Consider the following 25,156-nt stretch of genomic DNA (forward strand, 5'->3'; position numbering starts at 1 on the left):
TGAAGCAGATTTGGAAGGTTTTTGGCCAGGCACAGGTGGACCTCTTTGCGACTCGAGAGTCAGCACAATGTCCCCTCTGGTTCTCTCTAGCTCCTCCAGCTCCTCTGGGACTGGACGCTATGGTACAGACTTGGCCGAGGCTTCGTCTGTACGCCTTCCCCCCGATCGCTCTGCTCCCGGGAGTTCTGGCGAGAGTGCGCTGGGACGAGGTCAGTCTACTGTTAGTAGCGCCGTTCTGGCCGGGCCGAGTATGGTTCTCGGACCTGATTTCTCTCCTCGACGGCACCCCGTGGCCGGTGCCAATCAGGAGAGATCTCCTCTCACAGGCCAGGGGCACCATTGTGCACCCTCGCCCGGAGTTGTGGAAGCTGTGGGTGTGGCCTCTGAGGGGGCACAACTCATAGCTTCCGGTCTGTCAACCGAGGTTGTCGAGACCATCCTCCAATCCAGAGCTCCCTCCATGAGGAAACTGTACGCCTTGAAGTGGAAACTCTTCACTTCTTGGTGCGGAGACTGCCAGCTCGACCCAGTCAACTGCCCGATTCGCGCAGTCCTGGAGTTCCTGCAGGCCCGTTTCTCCACAGGGGTAACCCACTCCACTATTAAGGTCTACGTGGCAGCTATTTCGTCATACCACGCCCCTAGTAGTGGCCAGCTAGTGGGTAGACGCCCCCTAGTTACACGTTTACACGTACAGGCCGCCTGTACGATCACGTGTCCCCACGTGGGACCTGGCTGTGGTACTGGAGGCTCTGTGCAGGGCACCTTTTGAGCCTATTGAGGAGATATCGGACAGACTCCTCACCATTAAGACCGTTTTCTTGTTGGCTATCACTTCTCTAAGGAGGGTGGGTGACCTTCAGGCCCTGTCTACGGCCCCTTCGTGTATTGACTTTGCGCCCGGTTCGGCGAAAGTCTTTCTCTACCCCCGTGCGTGGTACGTGCCGAAGGTTCCAACGGTCGTACCACAGCCAGTCGTACTCCAGGCCTTCTGTCCTCCTCCCTTCAGGGAGCCAGACCAGGAAAGGCACAACTGTATGTGTCCAGTGCGAGCACTGGGCACGTACATTCACAGAGCTGCCCTGTGGAGAAAGTCAGACTAATTGCTCGTGTGCTTTGGTCCGCCTAAGAGGGGTCTTCCTGCTACGAAGCCCACTCTTAGTAGGTGGATAGTGGATGCCATTAATCTAGCATACGAGGCCTCTGAGCATCCCCCGCCGTTGGGAGTCAGAGCACACTCAACACGAGGTGTGGCGGCCTCCAAGGCCTTCTTGGCAGGTGTCTCTATGCAGGACATCTGCAACGCTGCTGGGTGGTCCACGCCCCTGACATTCACCAGGTTCTATAACCTTGACATCCGAGCCACTCCAGGCTCCTCCGTCCTTTCGTCCTGACACCAGGCAGGGACTTGTCAGTCTGGCGGCGTTGGTATCTCGTTCCCATAGCGTTTTCGGACGCAGCTCGCAGTTTGCGTCTCGTAGCCACACTTCCGGCATCCCTGCCAGCGCTTGCTTCATGACTTGAAGCTGACGCCGGCTCCACCGCACATGCTTATATACTTCCTGGTCGTGACGTGACCCCGCCCGTGACGCCTCGCCCTTCTATTTTGACTGATTACAGGTGATATTCAAAGTGTGGTCACGCTGAAGGCGTTCCCATAGCGTTTTCGGACACAGCTCTCGTTCCCTTCAGGGAACCTGGGTTACATACGTAACCTAGTACGTTTTCAAAATTTTTAAAGACATCTCTTATGTTTACCAAGGCTACGCATGTAATCACAAATATAGTAAAAACAGCAATGTTGTGAAATATTTAAAAATAAATGATTTCTCTTGTTATATGTTTTCAAATGTAATTTAATCCGTGTATCATTCGTTCATTCCTTTTTTGATTTAATACTGAAAGTATAAAAATTAGAAAACGGCTCCTTTTCCATTTTTCTCCAAAAAACAAAAAACAAGAATTCAGCTTAAATTTTAGTTTTTCGTCCAAGTGAACATCAATCAGTACTCAATATTAATTTAAACTACATGTTAAACTGCTTTATTTATGACTGCTGCTTATTTCCTGTGCATTTTAATACTGGTCTGTGCTTGACTGTAGTCACGTCTGTCTGCTTATTGAGTTTATTTAACCCATCGCAATTTATTGGAACTGATTTGTGAACTAGAGTAGCTACTCACCTTAATGTTGTTCTAAAGGCTTATGTCCTGCTCGCACTTGCCAATTTAATGGCAGAGAATGGTGACTTTATTTTTTTGAAACGGATTCATATCAATATATGAATATAATTATATGCATCTCGTGGCGTATATTCCAAGCATTCTGAAGGTATACTGTGGTGAGAAACAAACCGAAATGGCAAGTTATTACATTTTATGAAAATAGTCCTGTGTGCGAGTGCATATCCTTTTGAGATATCAATTATAATCAATTTTAATAAAACACAAGACTACATTATAAATCTCTAACAGTACGCTATTTAATATCTGTCGATCTCCGGTTGTCAGTCAGAATGACAGTTCCTGTGTGAATGTTATAGGCCTATATATACCCAAGCCAATTTATTATTCTTTCCTTCTTGTCTTAGTGTTTAAAATATTTATATTGAAACAAATTAATTAATTAATTAATTAATTAATTACTTAATTAAACAAACAGGGTAGGGTAGCCATCATAGCATACCCTGCCATGCCCAATGATGCAAAAAATAGAATTTATATCTTAAAAGAAGAAAGCCCTGTCTAGGCTCTGCACCGGTACAAGTTGTGTCGAGCTACTATTAGTCTGTTTGTTTGATGAAAAAAAGATGAGGACTATTATTCTGCTGCATGAAAACTGTGAAAGAACTGATGATGGCATTGTTTGATCTTCAGCTGACCAATCAGCAGAAAGGGGCATTTAATTCCCACACACATGTAGAAATTGAATATTCAAGCTGTTTATTCATTTTTCTACCCCTGGACAAAAAACTCAAATTTAAGCTGAATTCTCGATTTTCGTTGTGTGTGTGTGTGTGTGTGTGTATATATATATATATATATATATATATATATATATATATATATATATATATATATATATATATATATATAAAAAACATTTTGAACAGTATTTAAATATCTTTCAACTGAGCACTAAGCCTAATAGGATTGTGGGATATCATAGGCAGTAAAAGCTACTAGGATTCAAAACTTATCCAGATAAAGGCATCTTAATAGACTACAATCGCATTATGTAGGTCTGCAGTCAAACTTTTGAAGTGTATGAGGACAAATTCTCAAAAAAAGTCTCTCTCACAAAGTCTCTCAAGACTTCAAGTACTTAGCAGACCTCTTTTGAACTTCTCTCAATCCACTCAAAAGATGTGAGATCCGTTCACATCAGATGTGTCCTGTGTGTTTCAGCTGCTCTGCGATGACGTCACAGGTCTGAAGTTCAACCCCGTCCTCTACCCTAGGGTGAGCATTTCTGTTTCTCACTCCATCTGTGACTTACCTACTCCAGGCATCAGGGTGAAATTAGGGCTGGGCTTTGCTCTGTTTCACCCTAGTACCCAAGTCATCTGAATTAATATGCCTCTGCTCTGGGGGAGTCACAAATCCATCTGCCTTACACTGCCTGGCATGCCTGAGCCACATAGTGTGTTTGAGAGGAGCCTTGACCATCTCAAGGCTTTGCATGGTCTGTCAGGCATGGCAAACACAAACGTCTGAATTATGGAAAGGCACTGACACACATATTTACCCCTGCAGGCGCTTTCGCTCACTTTCTGTTTTCTCTTGCCCAAGGCCTCGCAACTGATCATCAGTTTTGATGAGCACGAAGTGAACAACACTTTCAAGTTTGGAGTCATCTATCAGAAGTTTGGTCAGGTGAGAGTCAGTCTAGAGCTGTTGTCTTCATTGTACATACTTTCACTGAAGTTCCCTCTCTTTTTCCCACTGGGATTGTCTGTTCACATCAGACGACAGAGGAAGAGCTGTTCGGGAACAATGAGGAGACGCCAGCCTTTACGGAATTCCTCAGTGTTTTAGGAGACAATATTGAACTGCAGGATTTTAAAGGGTGAGAGATGGAGATTAAGCTCTGAAAACTGCTGCCAAGGTTCACCTGCGCACTCATAAAAGGCTTGTTCTAATATTAAACAATATTCAAAGTGTGCATTTGTGGATAATTTATATTTAATTTACTCATTGTGTATGATTCTGACTGGAAGTCTGCTCTCGGTAATCAAGACTGATCTGCCTAAGCAGTGCTTCTGCAGAGTTAATTTGACTGGTGTGTGTGATATTGTGCTGCTCAGGTTCAGAGGTGGTCTGGATGTGTCTCATGGGCAGACTGGATCTGAATCTGTCTATACCACGTTCCGTCAGAGAGAAATCATGTTTCACGTTTCCACAAAACTCCCCTTTACAGAAGGAGACATTCAGCAGGTGTGTTTCTTTAATGTTTAATAATCAAAATGATTTTGTAAATATTATTTAAATTTTACTTAATTTGTTTTTAAAATTAAATTAATATCTGTTATTTAAATATTTTGTAGTTATTTATTATTTATTGTAATATTGTTTTATTTATGTATTTTTTCCCAAGGATTTTATACACTCTTTATATTCATATTTCACTCTAAAATCAACCAGGAAAAAATATTGTCTTCATGTTGCTTCCGAATCTTAATTGCTGTAATGGACAAAAAAAAACAAACAAAAAAAACATCCTGACTGCAATTCTTCACACATTTTTTATCAATCAATTCTTTGATAAAATTGTATTTATCAAATGATTAATTAAGATACTACCATTATTTATTTATTTGTTTGAAATTGAAATTGCGGAGATAAAATGAAAAAATACGGAAAAATTGACTTAACGAAATTCATATTGCAAAAAAAAAAAAAAAAGTTTTAAATGAATTAAATTCAATTAATTTCAAATTAAAATAAAATAAACTATATTTAAATATAATCCCTGTAGGTTTATCTTGATTAAATTCAATTGTGTTGGCGAATCCATTACATTTATAAATATTTTCCTCTTGTGCCATATTCTCTCAGCTCCAGAGGAAGAGACATATTGGCAATGACATTGTCGCAGCCGTCTTCCAGGAAGAGCCCACACCATTCGTTCCTGATATTATCGCATCCAACTTCCTTCATGCCTATGTGTTAGTGCAGGCGGAAAACCCCTGCACTGATCACACCATGTACAAGGTTTGTCAAACACCTCTCTGAATTACTCAAGATACCCATCAATCCCATCAATCCCACTGATCTGCGGTATCGATCGGTGTTCACAGGTGTCCGTCACAGCCAGAGAGGATGTCCCTCCATTCGGCCCCCCTCTTCCAAACCCTGCGGTCTTTAAGAAGGTAATACAGAAGATTTCTTCCGTTAAATGTTGAAGGAGATGATGATTTGTATCATGAGATGATGGAGATCAACTCTTTCCCAGGGTCCCGAGTTCCGGGAATTTCTCCTGACAAAATTGATCAACGCAGAAAATGCATGCTGCAAGTCAGACAAGTTCGCCAAGCTAGAGGTGAGAAAAAAATCCAGAGATCCACGATTCACTAAAAACAATTAAATTTTAAAGAATAATCACCCAAAATATTCATATTCTGTCATTATTTAATAATGAGTTTTCATTTTGGGGTGAACTATTGCTTTAATTAGCCTATCTGCATTATCATCTGTCGTTTTGTGTGTGTGTGTGTGTGTGTGTGTATGTGTGTGTGTGTGAGACAGGAGAGGACACGGGCAGCATTGTTAGATAACCTTCACGATGAACTGCACAGACAGACACAGGCCACAGTAGGACTGGACTCAACCACAGATGAAGAAAAGCTAGAAAATGGAGGTCATGGAGGGCTGCTGGAGTCTTTTAAGGTGAGATGTCCTGTCCTCGACCACTTAAAATCCCAGAGAATTTAAGATTTTACTGAATGTTGTTGCTCTTTGCATTTGTTCTATTCAGTGAAGTAATTTCAATTCCCTCTGAAATAAAAAAATATTATACAATATGTACTACCAATTAACATTTTGGGGTCAGTAGTACGTTTATTTATTTAGAATTTATACTTTTTTCAGCAAGTATACATTAACTTGATGTGAGTGACAGCAAAGACAAATAATATTACAAAAGCTTTCTATTTCAGATAAATGCTGTTCTTTTGTATTCCTCTAAGAATCCTGAAAAAAACGTATCACCAAAATATTAAGCAGCATAAGTGTTTTCAACACTGGTAATTATATGAAATGTTTCTTGAGCAGCAAATCAGCATATTAGAATGATTTACGAAGGATCATGTGACCATGAAGACTGAAGAATAATTCAGTTTTGACATCACAGGAATAAAATACATTTAAAAATATTTTAAAACAGAATGCAGTTATTTTAAATTGTAATAATATTTCACAAAATTTCTCATTTTACAGGATCTCAAATAAATGCAGCCTTGTTGAGCATAAGAGACTTTAACCCAAAACCTTTTAAAACCTGTTTACTTGTCTGTCTGTCTGTATGTGTGCATATGATTCTGTTCGTCTGAATATGCCCTGGACTAAGCTCTTAGAAGGCCTGTGTGTGTTAGTGACCATATGCATGGTTTTGCTGTGTGTGGGTGTTTTCAGGCAGGGTGGAGGTGTGTGTGGGGTGGTTTGCAGACACACACATACACTGCAGTGCTGATCTGCATAGCAGCTGTGACTGCGTATCATTACCAAGCCGAACTGATGCAGATGACCAGTGCACATTAAACATGTATACAACACAAAACTCCCAGATTATTTCATAGATTGTTTGTACCTTTGTGCAAGTTTTTTCACTTTTATTGTGTTTTTTTATTTTATATATATATATATATATATATATACATACATACATACATATACATATATATATATATAAAATAGTTTAAATGTTCTTAAGAGGTAAAATTTCATATTGAAGAAATGATTATATTATATTATAAAATGTATATTTAAAAATGTTTTTTTTTAAGTAGCAAAGTTTGTAAATTTACAAGAAAAAATATAAATGTGACAAAAAATATAGAAATAACAGAATAAAATAGAACAGAATAGTGCTTTCTAACTGTTCTTTGACCTTTGGCTTTAGTATAAAGCTGGTGTGTAGCTCCACCTACTGGTTGTTCATGGTAATACAGTTCCATTTTTCAAACTCCATCATCATTATTATAGGTAGTTTTAGGACTAATATAAAAAATAAATGTCATAAAAGTAATAAAATAAGTCATTTACGATCAATTATTAACCAACTAATATAAATAATGCACATATAAGCCTTAAACTGTGACATAAGCTCTTATTTCTCTTTTTTGCCAATACAAATATATTTGTGCTCATGCTTTGTACAGTTTAGCATTTTCTGTTCCTCTCTTACCCTCTTCCTCTGTCAGAGGGCCATGCGTGTGAGGAGCCACTCTATGGAGACGATGGTGACTCATAAACACAAGATTCCTGGAGTGGCGGCAGGGGTCCCGTCCAGCGTGAGCGGTGGAGGACTCCAGCAGAACAGCATGGAGTGCACCAAGAGCACCTTCACTGTACTTCCATTATTTTTATTTATTCCGATTAAATTCTTATCTCATCCAGTGTATAAACATAATGAAGTCATTTATTATTATAAAGCAGTGCAGCAGTGTGATATTTGTGTTTGTCAGCCTCCAGCGCTGTCTGCAAAATCTCCTTTAAAGAGTCCAGTAAAGCGGCGCTCTGGACTGTTCCCCAGACTGCACTCCAGCACAGAAAGTCCAACTGAGAAACATCCATCTCACAGGTAAACAAATATACAGACAATTTATACATTACTCCAGTCTTCAGTGTCACGTGATCATTCAGAAATCATGATAATATGTTGATTTGCTGATCAAGATTCATTTCTTATTATTATCAGTGTTGAAAACAGTTTTTCTGCTTAACTTTTTTTTTATTATAATTATTGTGAAAACTAATACACTACCATTCAAAAGTCTGGATATGCATGATTTAAAAAAGAGAGAACAACATTAATATTTTTATTCAGCAAGGATACATTAAATTGATCTAAAGTGACATTCCTAATGTTACAAAAAATTCTATTTCAAATGAATGCTGTTCATTGACCTTTCTATTCATCAAAGAATCCTTTCAAAAAATCCTAACATTTATAATAATCGGAAATATAAAAAATCGAGTGCCAATAATAATTGAGTACCAAATCAGTGTATTTTAATGATTTCTGAAGGATCACTGAAGAATGGAGTAATGACTGCTGAATGTGTCTGTATGTATATACATTTTTGTGCATCAGTATTTCAGAAAAGCATAAACTGTATTCTGTGTTTTTATAGTGACCAAAAAACAGAAGTGTTACCTCAATCACAGAATGTGAGGTCAGAGACGTCCTCCAATCCAAGTTCACCAGAGATCTGCCCAAATAAAGAGAGGTGGGTTTCATTGCGGTTTCACAGTACCAGTTCCTCAGGTACAGAAGATGTGAGTGCACTGTTGGAGTTTTTTGACATTTGATGAATCAGATATGTCGTCGGGCTTCATTTTTAAATCCTTTACCAGCACCTTCACTTTTAGAATGTATGTTAAAGGGTATTCCTGTCTCCTTCGTAGTTCTTCAGTAAACTAAAAACTATGGATCTCTGTTGTGTAATCTCTGTCCCGTTGGTTTGGTCCTGCAGGCCATTTGTGAAGCTGAAAGAGTGTAGCGGCAGAGCTAATATCTCAATCTCCCGATCCTCCTCCAGCACCAGCAGCTTCAGCAGCACAGCAGGGGAGGGAGACGGACTGGAGGAGCTGGAAATGGTGACACATACTTACACACACAGACAGAAGAGCTCTGTTGACCTTTCAGGAGATTCAAGAGACACACTGCAAAAAAAAAAAAAAAAAAGTAACAGTATATATTATCTCAGCATCCTTAAACCTTGAGTACTTCAGAAGCAAAACTGCGTAAGATCTTATGGTGTTATTTATATATATATATATATATATATATATATATATATATATAGAGTCATGGCCAAAAATATCAGCACCCTTGGTAAATATGATCAAAGAAGGCTGTAAAAATGAATCTGCATTGTTAATCCTTTTGATCTTTTATTTTAAAAATTCACAAAAATCTAACCTTTCATTGGATAATAAGAATTTAAAATGGGGGGAAATATAATGAAATAAATGTTTTTCTCTAAAACACATTGGCCACAATTAAAGGCACCCTTTTATTCAATACTTTTTGAAACCTCCATTTGCCAGTTTAACAGTTCTAAATGTTCTCCAATAATGGCTGATGAGGTTAGAGAACACCTGACAAGAGATCAGAGACCATTCCTTCATCCAGAATCACTCCAGATCCTTCAGTTTCACAGCTCCATGTTTGTGCTTCTTCTCTTCAGTTCACCTCACTCATTTTCTACAGGGTTCAGGTCAGAGGACTGGAATGGCCAGCAGAAGCTTGGTTTTGTGCTCAGTGACCCATTTTTGTGTTGTTTTTGAGGTTTGTGTTTGGATTATTGTACAGTTGAAGATCCAAACATGGGCCATTATAACATTTCTAACAGAGTCAGTCACTTGTTGATTTTTTATTTGTTGGTATTTGATAGAATCCATGATGCCATGTGTCTAAACAAGATGTCCAGGACCTCCAGCAGAAATATAGGCCCACAACATTAAAAATACAGCAGTATATTTCATTGTACACATGGGGTACGTTTTTATCCCTGTGTTCACCAAACCCATCTTGAGTGTTTGCTGCTAAAAAGCTAATTTTTTAGTTTCATCTGAACACAGAAGCCAGTTCCATTTGAAGTTCCAGTCGTGTCTGATAACTGAATATGCTGGAGTTTGTTTTTGGATGAGCTAGGAGAATATTTCTTGAAACCCTCCCAAACAACATGTGGTGATGTAGGTACTGTTTGACAGTTTTTTTTTTTTTTTTTTTTTTAGGTTTTCTGACCCTGAGACTCAATTATTTTCTGCAATTCTCCAACTGTGGTCCTTGGAGAGTCTTTGGCCACTCAAACTCTCCTTCTCACTGTGCATTAGGACGATATAGACACACGTCCTCTTCCAGGCAGTTTCGTAACATTTTATGTTGATTGGAAATTCTTAATTATTGCCCTGATGGTGGATATGGGAATTTTCACTGCTCTAGCTCTTTTCTTAAAGCCACTTCACTAATTTGTGAAGTTCAATTATCTTTTGCTGCACATTAGAAATATATTATTTGATTTTTCTCATTGTGATGGATGATTAAGGGAATTTGGGCTTTGTTTTCCCTCCTATTTATATTTCTGTGAAACAGGAAGCCATGGCTGGATAATTTCATGTTCATAATGTCGTGGCAAGTTAAAAATCACTCTCACCATGTAAGAGACAAACTCAGTAGTCTTTAAAAAGGTTTATTCTTTGCAAAGAAGGTCAACAGTCATACAGACACACGGGTTGTTGCAGAGTGCGACAACCCGGGGAGTGTGCTCCTCCACCTTATATCCACATTCTAGACACTCAAGGTTACAAGCTCGCAGCTGTACTTTTCCACTCATGGTAAGAAACTAGAAAGAAACACTCCACTATATTTCATGAGCATATAGAAAATCATTTAAAATCAACCAAAATGAATTTCTTCAACAATAATCACCCTGGAGTGCTCAAAATTGTGAATATGAATGGGAATATACTTCAGAGATATTTTACTCATTAGAATTTCTAGGGGTGCCAATAATTGTGTCCAATGTGTATTTGAGAAAAACATTTATTTCATAATGATATTTTCCCCCATTTTAAATTCGTATTATCCAATGAAAGGTTACATTTTTGTGAATGTTTTAAATAAAAGATCAAAAGGATTAACCATGCAGATTAATTTTCATAGCCACCTTTGATCATATTTACCAAGGGTGCCGATATTTTTGGCCATGACTGTATATTTAGTACTTTTTAATGTACTGCATGTACATTTATTTAGCATAATATGATGATGCAAAAAATATTGTAAAATATTATTAGTTTAAAATAACAGTTGCCTAATGTAATATACCTTAAAATATAATTTATTCCTGTGGTGGCAAAGATTAATTTTCAGTAGCTATTATTCCAGTCTTAAGTGTCACATGATCCTTCAGAAATCAGTCTAATATGCTAAATTATTATTAGTCTTGGAAACCATCATAAGCCAGCTGCCAGTATTTATTCAAAATAGAATATTTTGTTACAATATTTACTATCACTTTTTTTCAGTGTAACATCTTTGCTGAATTAATGTATTAATTTCTTTCAAAAAACGAAATAAAAAATGTGCTGACCCCAAATTTTGAATTGCTGTGTATTTTGTTACAAAATATTTTTTGTAAAAAACAAAAACAAAATACATATCTGGATGTTTTTGCTTTAATGTAAGTCTAACAACATTTAATGAAGTTTATGCTTACAACAGGATTTTGACAACTTGAGTTTTAAAAGGAACAAATGAAAAGTAAAACATTTTTAAGGACGTTTATATTTTTCTTTTTAAGATGGAAAACAACAAAATGATTATGAAAATGATTTTGCAGTGTGTTTCTTACTCTAGCAAAGCTCCTCACATAAACTCACTGTGAAAACAATTCACTTATGCTTCAGTCACATCTAGGTGGTTTAAATGTTTTTTTTTATTGGAAAGAAAGACGAAATGATTAAGATGATTAAGAAAATAATTTTTGCAGTGTGTTTCTTTCTCTTGAAAACAACGGTCACTATGAAAACAATTCAATTATGCTTCAGAAACTTCCTGTATACAGCTGATTTGCAGATAACATCACACACTAAATGGCCCTTTGCATTGATCCTCTCAGCCTGACTTCTGTCAATATGACTAATTACTGCAGCACAGCTAGTTCTAGGACAATCTATCGCGATAGAACTAGTATCAACATTACCTCTGCCGTTCACTCAGACTGTCATTTGGTGTGTGTTGTGTCCTGTAGAGCTGTCACCCGTCCACGGCTTCATCTGTGTACAGTCCATCTCTCAGCGTGGAAAGCCAGAACTCCGGAACGCCGCTGATCATGTGCCGCAGTCCCACAGGTGAAATAAGCAATCATACACAATAAAAATAAATTGAAGCAATCATACACTGAACAGCCAAAACTAAGTGGACACCTGAAAATCAACATATTTTATCAATAAGCAATTGGTAATAGTTGAAAGAGGATAGGAACTATTTAATCTTTAGTTCTTTAGAACACTGTTTTCTGTAATTGCAATAAAGATGAAATAAAAGATAGATATTGAAAAACTTCAATAATAAAAATTAGCAGAATATTTTCTCACACTTAGGCCATCCAAGATGAAAATTAGTTTGTTTCTACATTGGAATAGATTTGGATACATTTAGCATTACATAACTTGCTCACCAACATATTTGTTTAGAACTGTTTTGGTGCTTGATCTGCATATTTCTCTCGTCATTCAGATCTGACAACTTTTTAACTGAACAAAGTAATATTATGGATATTACAGAAGTTAAAAATGTGATGATGGATTTGAACATGCAGCTTTTTGCTACACACAACATTAAATTATGGACTGAAGTTTTGTGGTTCACTTGTGTATTATTGTGATTTTTATTTGCTGTTTGGACTCTCTTTCTGACGGCACCCATTCACTGCAGAGGATCCATTGATGAGTAAGTAAAGAAATGCTAAATTTCTCCAAATCTCTTTAGATGAAGAAACAACCTCATCTACATCTTGGATGGCCTGAGGGTGACAACATTTTCAGCAAAATTTTATTTTTGAGTGAACTATTACTTGAAAATTAGAAATGTTGAATATTAGAATGTTAAAAATGTTTACTAAAATACACAAGTATTTGGCTAAAAGTAATTGAACCCTTGAAAACCAGACCTATATATGCTTGTTGAACATTTGTCATTAAAACCATTAATAGGAAATTGGTAATAGTTGAAATAGACTCTCAATTAAAATAGTTATAGCTCATCAGTTGAAAGGTGGTGGCCACATATTTGTGACTATGAGATGTGCATAAACATGAGTATACTTGCATGCACACACAAATGCTTGCATTTGGCACAAAAACAATCTCATCTGTTGTTTTTCTTAGATGGAAAGAGCAAAACTTCACCGAGGTCAAACTTGAAATTCCGCTTTGACAAACTGAGCCACTCCACTGTAAGTATTGTGTACTTGAATAACTTTAATATTGACAGGGCGTATTCTGAAAACGTTTTCAAAGTCAGTTGTTTTATGGTAGATCAGATTATCAACAATGGTGATGTTGAAATGATAACAGTGTGTATGTTACTCTGGTTTTTGAAGTGCAAGTTCATTTGTTATCATAAGTCTGCAACAGTACATTTGATTCCATTTGTAAGCTGAATAATGATATTGGAATTAATTTACTAAGAATAACCATTCCCTTTTCTTTCAGGGTCATTAGGTCAGAAGACACTGCATGGACAAAAGGTACTTTGCATATGACTGTATTTACATATCTTTAAGCTAGGTATAGATGCATCTTGAAATACAAACTTGCATAAAATATAAATCGAAAGTTTTTCTTGGTACTTATTTTATTACCTTTTAATTATTTAGCATAAAAATTAATCCGAATCGAGGATTGAAGTGAAAAAATAAATTTTGTTAGTAAGTACAGTATATATATTTATATATATATTATATACAGTATATTGGTACTTTCCGTACCCACTGTATATAAATAATAGTAACTATTTATCCTTTTACTCACCAGAATAAGTAGAAAAACTGAAATGTTGTTAATAAATAAACAGCAATAAATGAGTCATCATTTCCAGTTTAGCCCCTTTTAATGCTAATAAAGGAATGTTAAATGGTGCTAAATTAATTACCTTTTTTTTCTAAGACATCACAAAGGATTTTCATCTGTGTTGTTACTATATATAAATAATAAATATTAGATGAAAATGTTGTTTTGGCAAGTAACTTAAATAAGTTTGAATACTAAAATGACTAAAACAAAAAATAAAATATATAGGCCTATAGCTAATAATATATAGCTAAATAGAAATATTAACAACTAATAAAATGACAAAAGCAAATAACAAAATTAATTAAAATTTAATTTAAAAATAAATATATCTGTTTTTATATTTGTGTCAGAAATAGTGGTTATACCATAGACTGTAAAAAAATATGGACGTAGTGTCCGTGACGTCACCCGTAGAGTTCTGAAGACCGTTTTTGAAGCCTAAAGTGGGCGTAGCCGACCGTCGCCATCTTGGCAGCGCGTCACTCCCGGATAAACGAAAATGGGCAAAGAAGCGGTACCTGGGTGGAGCTGAGGTGCCTGGTGCTGAAACCACGCCCACCTACCTCGACGCGAATGCAATTATAAATAATAAATAATTTATTCGAAATAAAATGAATAAATTAATTTATATTAGAATTTCACTCACCGGAAAAAATGTAGTCCAGGCTTCTTCTGGGACGATCTGTTAATACAATTAACCCCACAGCAAGTCATTATGACAGTGAAATAATCCCGACACGGCAAACACGGCAGAAATGCTAAGATTCGTGGCTGGAATTTATTTATTTTTACGATAAATTAGCTGAGGTAACGTGACGGCTAACAGACAGCAGACACATGGCTAATGACCACAGCAGCGGGAATCCACCTGTCACTCAAACGTGGACACACCCTTAATTATGCAGAACTTTAAGGATTAATCAACTAAACGGATGAGTTATAAAAAAATTCACCCCCCCCTTCACAGTTGTCATGAAGGGCAAAATTAGCTGTATAGACCAAAACACATTCAGACACCAGGCTGTAAACACGTTTTTTTCTGCTGTAAAAGTTGGCATTTTAACATGGAGGAGATACAGATTTGACTCACTTCTGACACCAGCCTCAAGCGGCCAGTCAACGAATTGCAGTTTAACTCACTTCCGTGTTGGTTTCAAGAGAGAGACGGGGAGGTTGCCGCTTGGGTTATACATAGTACTTGGTGTCAGATCAAAAGAAAATAAAGGGGTTCACCTATCCCCATTTTAATGTTATATGTACTTTATTAAATCTGGACTTTTAAAACTATATAGTTTACCCAGTGTGTCTGTTCTTTGTCTTTCTAGGCAGTGACTTTGAATGGATTTTTAGATTGGAAGAAAAAGGGACCATTTTCTCTTGCCAACGCAACAGTTATCACTGTTCAACATAATACAACACAACTGAACACTATTGTAAGAACTGATTCTACAAACACACAAACATGGTTCAGAAGACAGAAATGAACACCAGTCTTAGTAGAAAAAGCAACAAATGTCTCTGTTTTACCAACATTTTAAATGTAGTGCTCAAACAAGTGTTGAAAACTGTCCTTGCTTAACTGCAATTGCTTTCTAGACAGATGCTCAATATTAACACAGCCACTTGAAATACTTGAAGAGTGCTCAGTCATTAAATGTTACAAGAGATACGGACTACAAAATAGCATTATAAGCACCTGTACTGTACTCAGTCTTTTGCAGAGATTACGGGTCATTTGTAGTCTTGTAGCACATCGCCCATCAGTCTAAGCCTTAAAATACTATAGAGAACTATGCTTTGCTGAGGATTGAGTTCTGTCGAAAGGTCAAATTCACCTTTCCCAAGGGTAACCAAAGATGAAGATTGCCATGATTTATTTGTGGTAATGGGGAAAGGTTTTAACAAAAAACATATTTCATGGATGGCGAAAACACATTTAATTTTTTTAAGTAAAATCTGGCTGTTCATTTTAGCATACATTTACAGGTACATCTAAAAAAAATTAGCATATCGTGAAAAGTTATTTCAGAAAGTGAAACTTTCATATATTTTAGATTCATTACATGTAAAGTAAAAGGGTTTACAGGTTACAGCTGATGAAAGTCAAAAATCAGTATCTCAAAATATTAGAATATTTACATTTGAGTTTCAATTAATGACCATGCCTACAGTATAAATTCTGGGTATCTCTTGTTCTTTGAAACCACAATAATGGGGAAGACTTCTGACTTGGCAATGATCCAGAAGATGAACATTGACGCCCTCCACAAAGAGGGTAAGTCACAGACGGTCATTACTGAAATGTGTGGCTGTTTACAGAGTGCTGTGTCAAAGCATATTAAATGCAAAGTTGACTGGAAGGAAGAATTTGGGTAGGAAATGGTGCACAAGCAACAGGGATGACTGCAAGCTTGAGAATACTGTCAAGCAAAGCTGATTCAAACACTTGGTGCATCAAGGTCAATGCATCAAGAGTCACCACTCTCAGACGTCTTCAGGAAAAGGGCTACCAAGCCACTTCTAAACCAGAGACAACATCAGATGCGTCTTACCTGGGCTACAGAGAAAAAGAACTGGACTGTTGCTCAGTGGTCCAAAGTCCTCTTTTCAGATTAGAGTAAATTTTGCACTTCATTTGGAAATCAAGGTCCCAGAGTCTGGAGGAAGAGTGGAGAGGCACAGAATCCATGTTGCTTGAAGTCCAGTGTGAAGTTTACAGAGTCAGTGATGATTTGGGCTGCCATGTCATCTGCTGGTGTTGGTCCACTGTGTTTTCTGAAGTCCACAGTCAACGCAGCCATCTACCAGGAACTTTTAGAGCACTTCATGCTTCCTTCTGCTGACAAGCTTTATGGAGATGCTGATTTCATTTTCCAGCAGGACTTGGCACCTGCCCACACTGCCAAAGGTACCAAAAGCTGGTTCTATGACCATGGTGTTGTTACTGTGCTTGATTGGCCAGCAAACTCACCTGACCTGAACCCCATAGAGAATCTATGGGGTATTGTCAAGAGGAAGATGAGAGACACCAGACCCAACAATGCAGATGAGCTGAAGGCCGCTATCAAAGCAACCTGAGCTTCCATTACACCTGAGCAGTGCCACAGGCTGATTTTCTCCATGCCACGCCGCATTGATGCAGTAATTCATGCAAAAGGAGGCCCAACCAAGTATTAAGTACATAGAAATGAACATACTTTTCAGAAGCCTGATATTTCTGTTTAAAATATACTTTTTTATTGATCTTATGTAATGTTCTAATTTTCTGAGACTTTCGGGTTTTCGTTATCTGTGAGCCATAGTCATCAAAATTTCAAGAAATAAAGGCTTGAAATATTTCACTCTGTGTAATGAATCTATATAATATATGGGGTTCACTTTCTGAAATGAGTGACAAAAAATATTGACCTTTTTCATGATATTCAAATTTTTTTAGATGTACCTGTAGTTCTCTAAATAAAGACTTCAGTATATTTGTTCAATGCTAATTTTATTGAACATATATTTGCACAGTTTAACTTAAAAAATGAAATTATATACTTCACTAAATTTCATTTCGAGCTCTCAAACACACTTGAGAAAGCACAGACACATAAACATGTTTTCTTACTTTCAGACTTGTGGATGTAGAAAAGGGTCCTTTTTTGTAAATGCTTTGTTATTCAGTTAAGGCTGGCAGAATCATTTTTGAAGGATTTTCTTTTGAAATTATGTGCTATTTATTTACATATGTGTCTTTCCTCATTCCTCATGATTCAGTTGTTAGTTTTCAGCGGTACTCATTAGTGAGGGCATTAGACTGCAGAGAGCGAGTTAAATATTCTTGTACAATAGTGACAAACTTTGACATAAAATGTGTTAGCATATATGTTTGTACTGCCATAATTTATTGCTTTTAAAAATTATTGATGTTACGTAAAAAAAATACACAGAGTCAAATAAAAATAATTTAAAAGATAATGTATATGTATATTTGGTTATGGTATGTGCCATTAAGAATTTATTATAAAAAATAAAATGTATTTTGTGTCAAATACCTGTCTGTTGTGAAAAATATTTGAAGTATGAGTCCAATGCAATTTTCTCAGCTATGTCTCCTGAAATAAAAGGACATTTTATATACAAAATGCACACATTATACAGACATATCTGGAAGAACAATAACATTTCATATGGCTTTACAACTACTGTATATTAAATCAAAGAGTAACATTGCTAGCATTCACATTTCGAAGGATGCCAAGTCAAGTTGATATCTTTTCAATCTTGCAGTCTAACGTTGCAACTGTACTGCCACTATGTTTACAGTCGTATTTGCTCTGGTATTGAAAATAACCCACAGCCACATGAGAGATAGAAATGCAAGATGTCTTTGTGTTCAGGAGAAACGCACAGAGGAATAGACAGTGGGCTCAGACGCTTGTTTTGGATGATCAGTCTGCCACCTTGAATCGTTCATGGCAACTTCTGCATACACCAACTGCACAAATAATGACAAGTAAAGAAATTGATCATATTGACTGATTAAACAAATCAGACTCTTATCAAAACACACAATATACTGAGATACTTACTAGCTGCAACTAGAACAAGAAAAATCTGAATTTAAAATTTTTATAATTTAAATTTGAGATTAAATCAAATTTATACATTTAAAAATGGCTAAGTTGACTGATATATGACATATTTGCAGAATATGGAGTTGAATCTTACAGGACGTGCGGGGGCGAGGCGGAACAGGGGGTGGTGGTGATGGAAGATGATCCCTGGTGAGACACCAAACAAATCCCAAAACAACAGGGAAACACATCAAGGCACCGAAACAAAGCAGGAATCTATGAGAGAGGCTTCTGCCTGATGAGTCTGCTGCTGCTGCTGGCCAAAAATAAAGATAGATACTTTCTCATTATAACAATATGTTGTGTGCAAATTATGAAACCAAAAATTTTAATCATTTCAAACCAACAGCATGCATATGTATATACCTGCAGTCACAATAACTTGTGTTACATGTCCACTGCTAGTGGTATTCTGAGGCCAGGATATCAAACACTTGTAAGCTCCAGCATCTGACTGGTTGATGTTGTGAATGTAGAGAAACAGATGTGTGCTACTGGCTGTTGAGCTGGAACTGGACATCTCGATTCGTTCAGAGGGAATGAGGGGAGTAAATCCTACTGTGTCCAGTTTCTGGAAAACCCATCCTCCAGTCCAGCCATCCAGCCCACAGTGTTGCACTTCACAGCCCAACTGGAGACTGCCGCCCTCCGCCACAAACTTTGTAGCACGACTTGCTCGAACAGATGAACACAGTTCACATACTGAAATGAGAAGAGAGTTTTTTGTTACACAAAGCACTTTTGGACTTTGTACAAACTGTCTTATTATGGAGACCTTGAAGTGACTTGAAATCGCGTGAGACGCGCGTGAACAAGAAAATTGTACAAAATATTAACATAAACCGGAAACTATAACACGAGAATATTGTGAATGTCTAAATAAAACATTATTTAGAGTCATGAAAATAAACATCTATTTTAAGTGCTTTTGAAAGTGTGGCAGCTTTAACTATGAATCTGAGAAGTGACTTACCTTTTAAGATACACAAAAATGCCAGTAACGTAAAGAAACACCTGCTCTTTTCATCCTTTATGCTATTTCCATACTATCTGTCGAATGAACAGATTCGGAAGAGTTTTACAGTCAACAGGCGACTTTTCTGTCAAGTTTCCGGGACAGAACAACAAAAAGGTGTGTTAAGTTTTTCTAAACTCTTCCTATCTCTGTAAACACCCACTCTCTTTATTCACTGCAACTCCCGCCCTGTTGTAAGCGTGGATTTGAGGAAGGAAATGTAAGCTCTGCACAAGCTAGAGCGAAACCTATATCATATCCTTCCTGTTAGAGAGGGGATTTCACTCCCAATCACTGGTGACATTCCATTATAAATGGACTGAGACTAGGATAAAAATGTTGGGATTTAGATAGACAAATGTTGCTAAAATGTGAATATTTCCTTGTAATGTGATTGTGTGGTCTGTCCAGCTGTGATATGGCAAATTTTGCATTGGGCACTTTGGGAAGGAAATTAAACAACCAAGAACAGGTATAAAAGGCTTTCCCCCCATTTATTTTTTATTTTTTAATGCAGTCGATATTTAATTTTCTTTCTGTTGATGTTTATGCTGTTTAGACTGTATTACCATACTACGACTACTACTACTAATAACAATAATAATTTTATTATCTCATAGTATTTTTTAAAAATACTATGAGATACAAAAAAATTATATGAAAAATACTATGAGATACTGATTGTATTTAAAAAAAAATACAATCAGATTCTTCAAATCTGAACATTCTTAAAATAAGATGTATTTATGTGAGAAGAAAAAAGGAAAAGTAGAGACATTGAGAAAATATAGAATAGGCCTATAAATATTTTTCCTGCTCCATTGGCAAATTATAAAATTATACAAAGGCTATTTACACTAACTCCACCCACTAACGTGTGATTGGGTTAAAAAAAGACGCTCATTCAGCATCAGTTTCAGTGGTACTGTAGATGGTAAGGCGCGTGCTTTTTGATGCGATAGACTCAAGTTCGAGCCTTTTTTTTCGAACCTTTTTTTCTCCCTTTTTAAGTCTCATATTGCATCAGAAAGGCATTTATTTTCAATAAAAATGAAGGAAATAATCAAAAAGTTGCAAATAAAAGTATCGGATAGGGCTAGGGTAGGTGTAGGGAGGGCTTTATTGTCCCAATAAGCTGGCATCCATTTAAAAATTAGAATTAAAACTAATTTACACTCAATACGTTATTATTGCGTACAGTTTTATAATGTACTAAAATACTGAGGTGCAGATAATTGCCACCATTTGCAATAAGTAGTATACATAGCAGAAAATCTTGCTATTTCAACATAGTAGAATCCATTGTTATTTGCATTTAGTGCAAGTAGCCGCTGCCTTTTAATAATGCATTAGTAAATGCTGAAATTAACATTACCTAAGATTAATAAATGCTGTATAAGTATTGTTCATTCTTAGTTCATGTTAACTAATGTAGTTAATTAATTTAAACTAATGAACATTATTGTAAAGTGTTACCTATATGGCATTCTGACAGTGAAAAAGAAGAGAAGTTTGTTAACTTAAATCATGGTTTCTGCCGTATAGCCACAAGGTGGTGCTCAAAGTAAAATAGTTTCTCAGTAGTCAGCTGGGAAATCTGTCCTATGGTTGAGGCAAAAAAGGGGCATGTGCAGGCAATTACACAGCTGCTGCAGATAAAAGCCAAGCTTAAATAGAACCTGCTGCTGCTGCTCTGTTGCTTTAAGACAAATTATCTTTACATTGTCTTGATATGCAATACATTACACTTGATAAATTTACTTTAGAGATCTCTAAAACAAGTCAAATCCATACGACCTAGAAAGGAGCCTTGAATGTTAAGGTTTCAGAGTTTAAGGTTTCAGATTCAGATCCTTTGAGTAGAACCCTAATCAAATGTTTAATGAAAAATCTGTCATTATTTACTCACCCTCATGTTGTTCCAAACCTGTATTCTGTTAATTATGTGACAAATATGCTCATTAACTGTAATATGGAATGAATCTCCAAAATATCATCTTTTTTTTGTTCTAAAGAAGAAAGTCATGCAGGTTTAGAATTGACTATTTTGGGTGAACTATCACTTGAAGAAACAAATGAGGCTCGGGCAGCATTTTGGCAAAGGGAGGCTCCCCCAGAAGGTTCTTTTGAGCTGTGCGATTGTTTCCTGCAGCGAGTAACTTGAGTCAACGGACCTTAATGGTAACCAGATGTGTAGGACGTCAGTGTGGGCTTAAAATCTCAGGATATATCTGTTTTTCTTGGAAAGCCCATGGTACAACACCAACCCTAAGTTACGCAAGTGCTAACAAAATCATTTAACCATTTAGTTGAGTCATATTAATATAAGCTTGTACGTGCAGGAGAACTTTTGTAAATGTCCCTTTTACAGGCCTGAAAGTGAATCTGATCTCCAATTCGTTTTGTTATCAGTCAAAACAGGAAATTGGGCATTGACCACCCAGGAATGGGCAGGAATGAGTGCGTGCTGGTCAACTCACATGGTTTAAAGCAGATAAGTAAAAGCTAACACTGACAGGTCTGTGCTCAGGAGCAAACAACAGTGTATAATTGACTAAAATGGCGATTTTGTCCATGTTTTTGATGCATACTGTGTCATACAGGACAAAGGAATTAGCTCAACTCAAAGCCATGTACTGTACAAATCATTTTTGTTCACAAATGAAAAGGCAGATTAGTGTCCTCTGAATGGTTCAGTCCCAAGAAAGGATGGTTTCTTGGCAGTACAGATTGCGCCATGATCAGATTACTCCGTAGGCACGTCCTCAGCCTTCACTGAAAGTGCAACAAGGCTCTTTTTTTTCTCTAGTGATGAGAACAGGCCCTCTGAGGTTTCTTGAATCCATGCTACAGAGGTATGCAAAAAATTACAAGTGTTTGATGGTATTACACTAATGCATTACATGGAATGAAAACATCATTAGGTGGTCAGCACCTCTCAAGGGAGTTTAGCTACATCAAATTTCTGTTCTGACACAAAATACTAACCCGGTTGAGTGTGACGAGTGAACACAGAGCCTGGGGTGTCTATTCTGGTGCACAATAAAGCTTTTCTCTTGCACGCGGTATTAATGTGTGAGAGCTTCTATTGTGCTGGTTTTCTGATACTGTGAGACTTACGCTGGGTCTTTAACAAAAAGGAATGAAAACAACTGTACTGTGCATGACTCAAGCAGCAGCTTGAAAATGAAACTTCTGTGTGCTGCCTCGCACTCAAGTATGGAAGCCCATTTCCATTTTAAGTAATTGTGTACTTTTTATTTCACAATTCAGACTGTTTTCTCAAAAAATTCATCATCATTCAATTCAGATATATAAACTGACTTTTTGTCAGAATTGTAAGAAAAGTCAGAATTATGAGATTAAATTATTCATGTGGCAGAAATGGGCTTCCATACTGAATATTTAGAGGAGGAAAAAAACTTGGCATACTGTTTTAAGGATGTGAAATCAAGAGAAGGATGTTGTTTGCTTATTTGGTGTCTTTAAAAAAAAAAAAACACAGCATGATCAACTAGATATCAGCCAAGGATAATTACAGGCCTGCCTTTGTTTATTCGAAGAAGCACATGAGAACTTTAATTTATTTGCACTGTGTACACAACCTGATCTCCTGGGAAATAAAACAATATTGCACAGTGGGGATTTTGTATAAATTCATATGATGTGAATCATACACGTTGTATAAAAACAAGAAGTTGGAGTGGATCATGTGGCTTGTTTTATGTGTAGTGCAGTTTTTCTGCGCAAGACTAATTTTAAACCTGCAACTATGAAATAGTTTTCATATTTTCACATTTTTCTGAATCCAAATTGGACATCAAAAGCAGCACACTGTCTGAAACGAGCACTGGTATAGTAAGAATGCTTTTCTAATGAAAAATTCATGAGATTTTATAGGTGAAATGTGACCATGGTTGCATTTTTTTTTTTCTGGCTTCATTTCATTGTTGTTTGTGTTCTGTTTCCAGACACTGAACCCTTTTAATCTGACTCAAATGTGATTGCCCGTTCTGTATCGATTCCCTTGTGCTTTTAGTTTGTGTCAGGTGTTTGGCATTGGGCCAATGTCTTTGCCCTAGCTATAAATATTGAACTTTTAACCTTGAATTAACCAGACACTGGAAATCTGGTTGAGAGGGTTTATTAAGATTACAGGATTTAACTTTGTTGGTGTTTACAAGTGGAGACAGGTTTTTTTTAAGGGCTTTTATGTCAACATTGGCTCTGTCCCTAATGAACTGTGGCTTGGATTGATTATGCCATATCAGATGGTTCACCTAAGGCCCATTTCATTTCTGTCCTTATCTAAAGTGAGAACAAGTGATATGAGACATTAATAGATTTATGATGGCTTACATGCAGTATAGTACACACAAGTAGGAGAATTCACAGTAGTTCATAACCCAATGAACTGTGTCCCATAACTGCTTACATCATCATGTCTAGTGCAACCTCTCACATGGTAAGGCAAGTTGAAGCTCATGAAAGACAAGGAAGATAAGCAATCTAAAAATCAAATTTAGCAATTCATTGTGACTATGTGCAATGTTAACCGAAAAATAAAGGTTAATGCTGGTTTGTTTGGATTTAAGCAAGTTACTACAGTACAGTTGACTTACCAATGTCAACAAATAAGAAATCAACGACTCCACCTTTTTGCTTTTTATAAGCTATAATTTTTCAAAGAATGTTAGAATAAACACTGAATATCTTCTATTAAAAGAGATTGCTAGAATCTTAACATTTCAAAATTAGCAGCAATATTATCATTCACACAGAACACGTTTATGTTTAAAAGCGTCTGCAGTTTTTCTATGTAAACATGCATGATGGACGCCTGTCTGTTGCACATGTTAAAAGTTCCACTTAAAAATGAGTCTCTAGACATGCCATGCGTCTGGTGTTTTTACATGAAAAAACCGCATGAACCCTCCCTATATCTGGTTTGCAATTGGTCTTATATATTGTCTTTTCTTTCACTTGCAAACTAAATTGTGATTTTTATTTACACAGAACTAAAGCGATTCTTTTGCTGCCTCACAGCAATTTCCTTCAGGAAATGCTAATATTTAGAAGGATTTCATGATAACATTCATTGACTGCTGTTACTCTTTGGCCCGCGTTTATTTACATTACTTATTTATCCTGAGCATGGCAGAGAGTGCAGAATTGATGAAGAGAAAGTTTAGCCGTTAAGTAAACCTTTTTTCCACTAAGCTTTTGTGTAGAAAAGAAGAGGGGGGATGTGTCTTTGGCATTAGTCTCCTAGAATTTCAAAGAGCTGGATCTTGGCAATAATTCAGAGCAGCTAAGGGGATATATGAATACTCGGTCTATGAGGCCTACAAGTCTAAAACCTGACAGGCTGAAGTCATCTGTTCCAATTCAGCCATCAAGTCTTCTGTTCGCCTAGAACTGCTGTCCATGGTTAGTCTGAGCAAATGGATAATGCCTTATTCTTGTAAAAAAAAACCAAAAAATTAAAGTGTGGGAGAAAACACTGAGTGTGTTTTTTATAAACAAATCATGGCTGTCTGAATGTGTTAAACTGAAGAGAACCACATTAGCGAGGCCTGTATTATGACTAAATGCACTGTGTCACTGCCGAATGTGCCGAAAGACACGTCAGCCCTGGCTTAACTTTGGAAGTGTTGATACAGTTTGGGGAAATGAGCATTAAATCGCATGTTTGAACATAAACACACTGTTATGTG

General features: G+C 36.8%; 2 protein-coding genes across 3 annotated transcripts in view; one reads left to right on the forward strand and one right to left on the reverse strand.

Annotated features, from left to right (window-relative positions):
- Positions 1 to 17,843, forward strand: part of LOC306851441 (rap1 GTPase-activating protein 2-like) — a 53,616-nt gene extending 35,773 nt beyond the window's left edge. The window contains exons 8-23 of one of the 2 annotated variants that reach the window (XM_079387671.1): positions 3,408 to 3,461; positions 3,792 to 3,875; positions 3,968 to 4,068; positions 4,307 to 4,436; positions 5,058 to 5,213; positions 5,300 to 5,371; positions 5,455 to 5,541; positions 5,748 to 5,888; positions 7,421 to 7,567; positions 7,685 to 7,800; positions 8,354 to 8,449; positions 8,696 to 8,819; positions 11,981 to 12,089; positions 13,119 to 13,186; positions 13,446 to 13,480; positions 15,131 to 17,843. In XM_079387671.1, coding sequence (XP_079243797.1) covers positions 3,408 to 3,461; positions 3,792 to 3,875; positions 3,968 to 4,068; positions 4,307 to 4,436; positions 5,058 to 5,213; positions 5,300 to 5,371; positions 5,455 to 5,541; positions 5,748 to 5,888; positions 7,421 to 7,567; positions 7,685 to 7,800; positions 8,354 to 8,449; positions 8,696 to 8,819; positions 11,981 to 12,089; positions 13,119 to 13,186; positions 13,446 to 13,454 — 1,494 coding nt within the window. In that variant the 3' untranslated portion in view covers positions 13,455 to 13,480; positions 15,131 to 17,843. The remainder of the gene's footprint in view (positions 1 to 3,407; positions 3,462 to 3,791; positions 3,876 to 3,967; positions 4,069 to 4,306; positions 4,437 to 5,057; positions 5,214 to 5,299; positions 5,372 to 5,454; positions 5,542 to 5,747; positions 5,889 to 7,420; positions 7,568 to 7,684; positions 7,801 to 8,353; positions 8,450 to 8,695; positions 8,820 to 11,980; positions 12,090 to 13,118; positions 13,187 to 13,445; positions 13,481 to 15,130) is intronic. The other variant, XM_079387672.1, reaches the window with a different exon arrangement.
- Positions 17,844 to 18,353: 510 nt separating this feature from the next.
- Positions 18,354 to 22,178, reverse strand: LOC306851282 (uncharacterized protein; the record flags this gene model as incomplete). The annotated part of the gene is made up of 4 exons (XM_079387440.1): positions 18,354 to 18,680; positions 18,791 to 19,126; positions 19,398 to 19,470; positions 22,167 to 22,178. The coding sequence occupies 4 exons, from the start codon at positions 22,176 to 22,178 to the stop codon at positions 18,439 to 18,441; spliced, it is 663 nt and encodes a 220-aa protein (XP_079243566.1). The 3' UTR covers positions 18,354 to 18,438.
- Positions 22,179 to 25,156: the final 2,978 nt, after the last annotated feature.

This window comes from Barbus barbus, assembly GCF_936440315.1.
Source record: "Barbus barbus genome assembly, chromosome: 31".
NCBI classification, from domain to species: domain Eukaryota; kingdom Metazoa; phylum Chordata; class Actinopteri; order Cypriniformes; family Cyprinidae; genus Barbus; species Barbus barbus.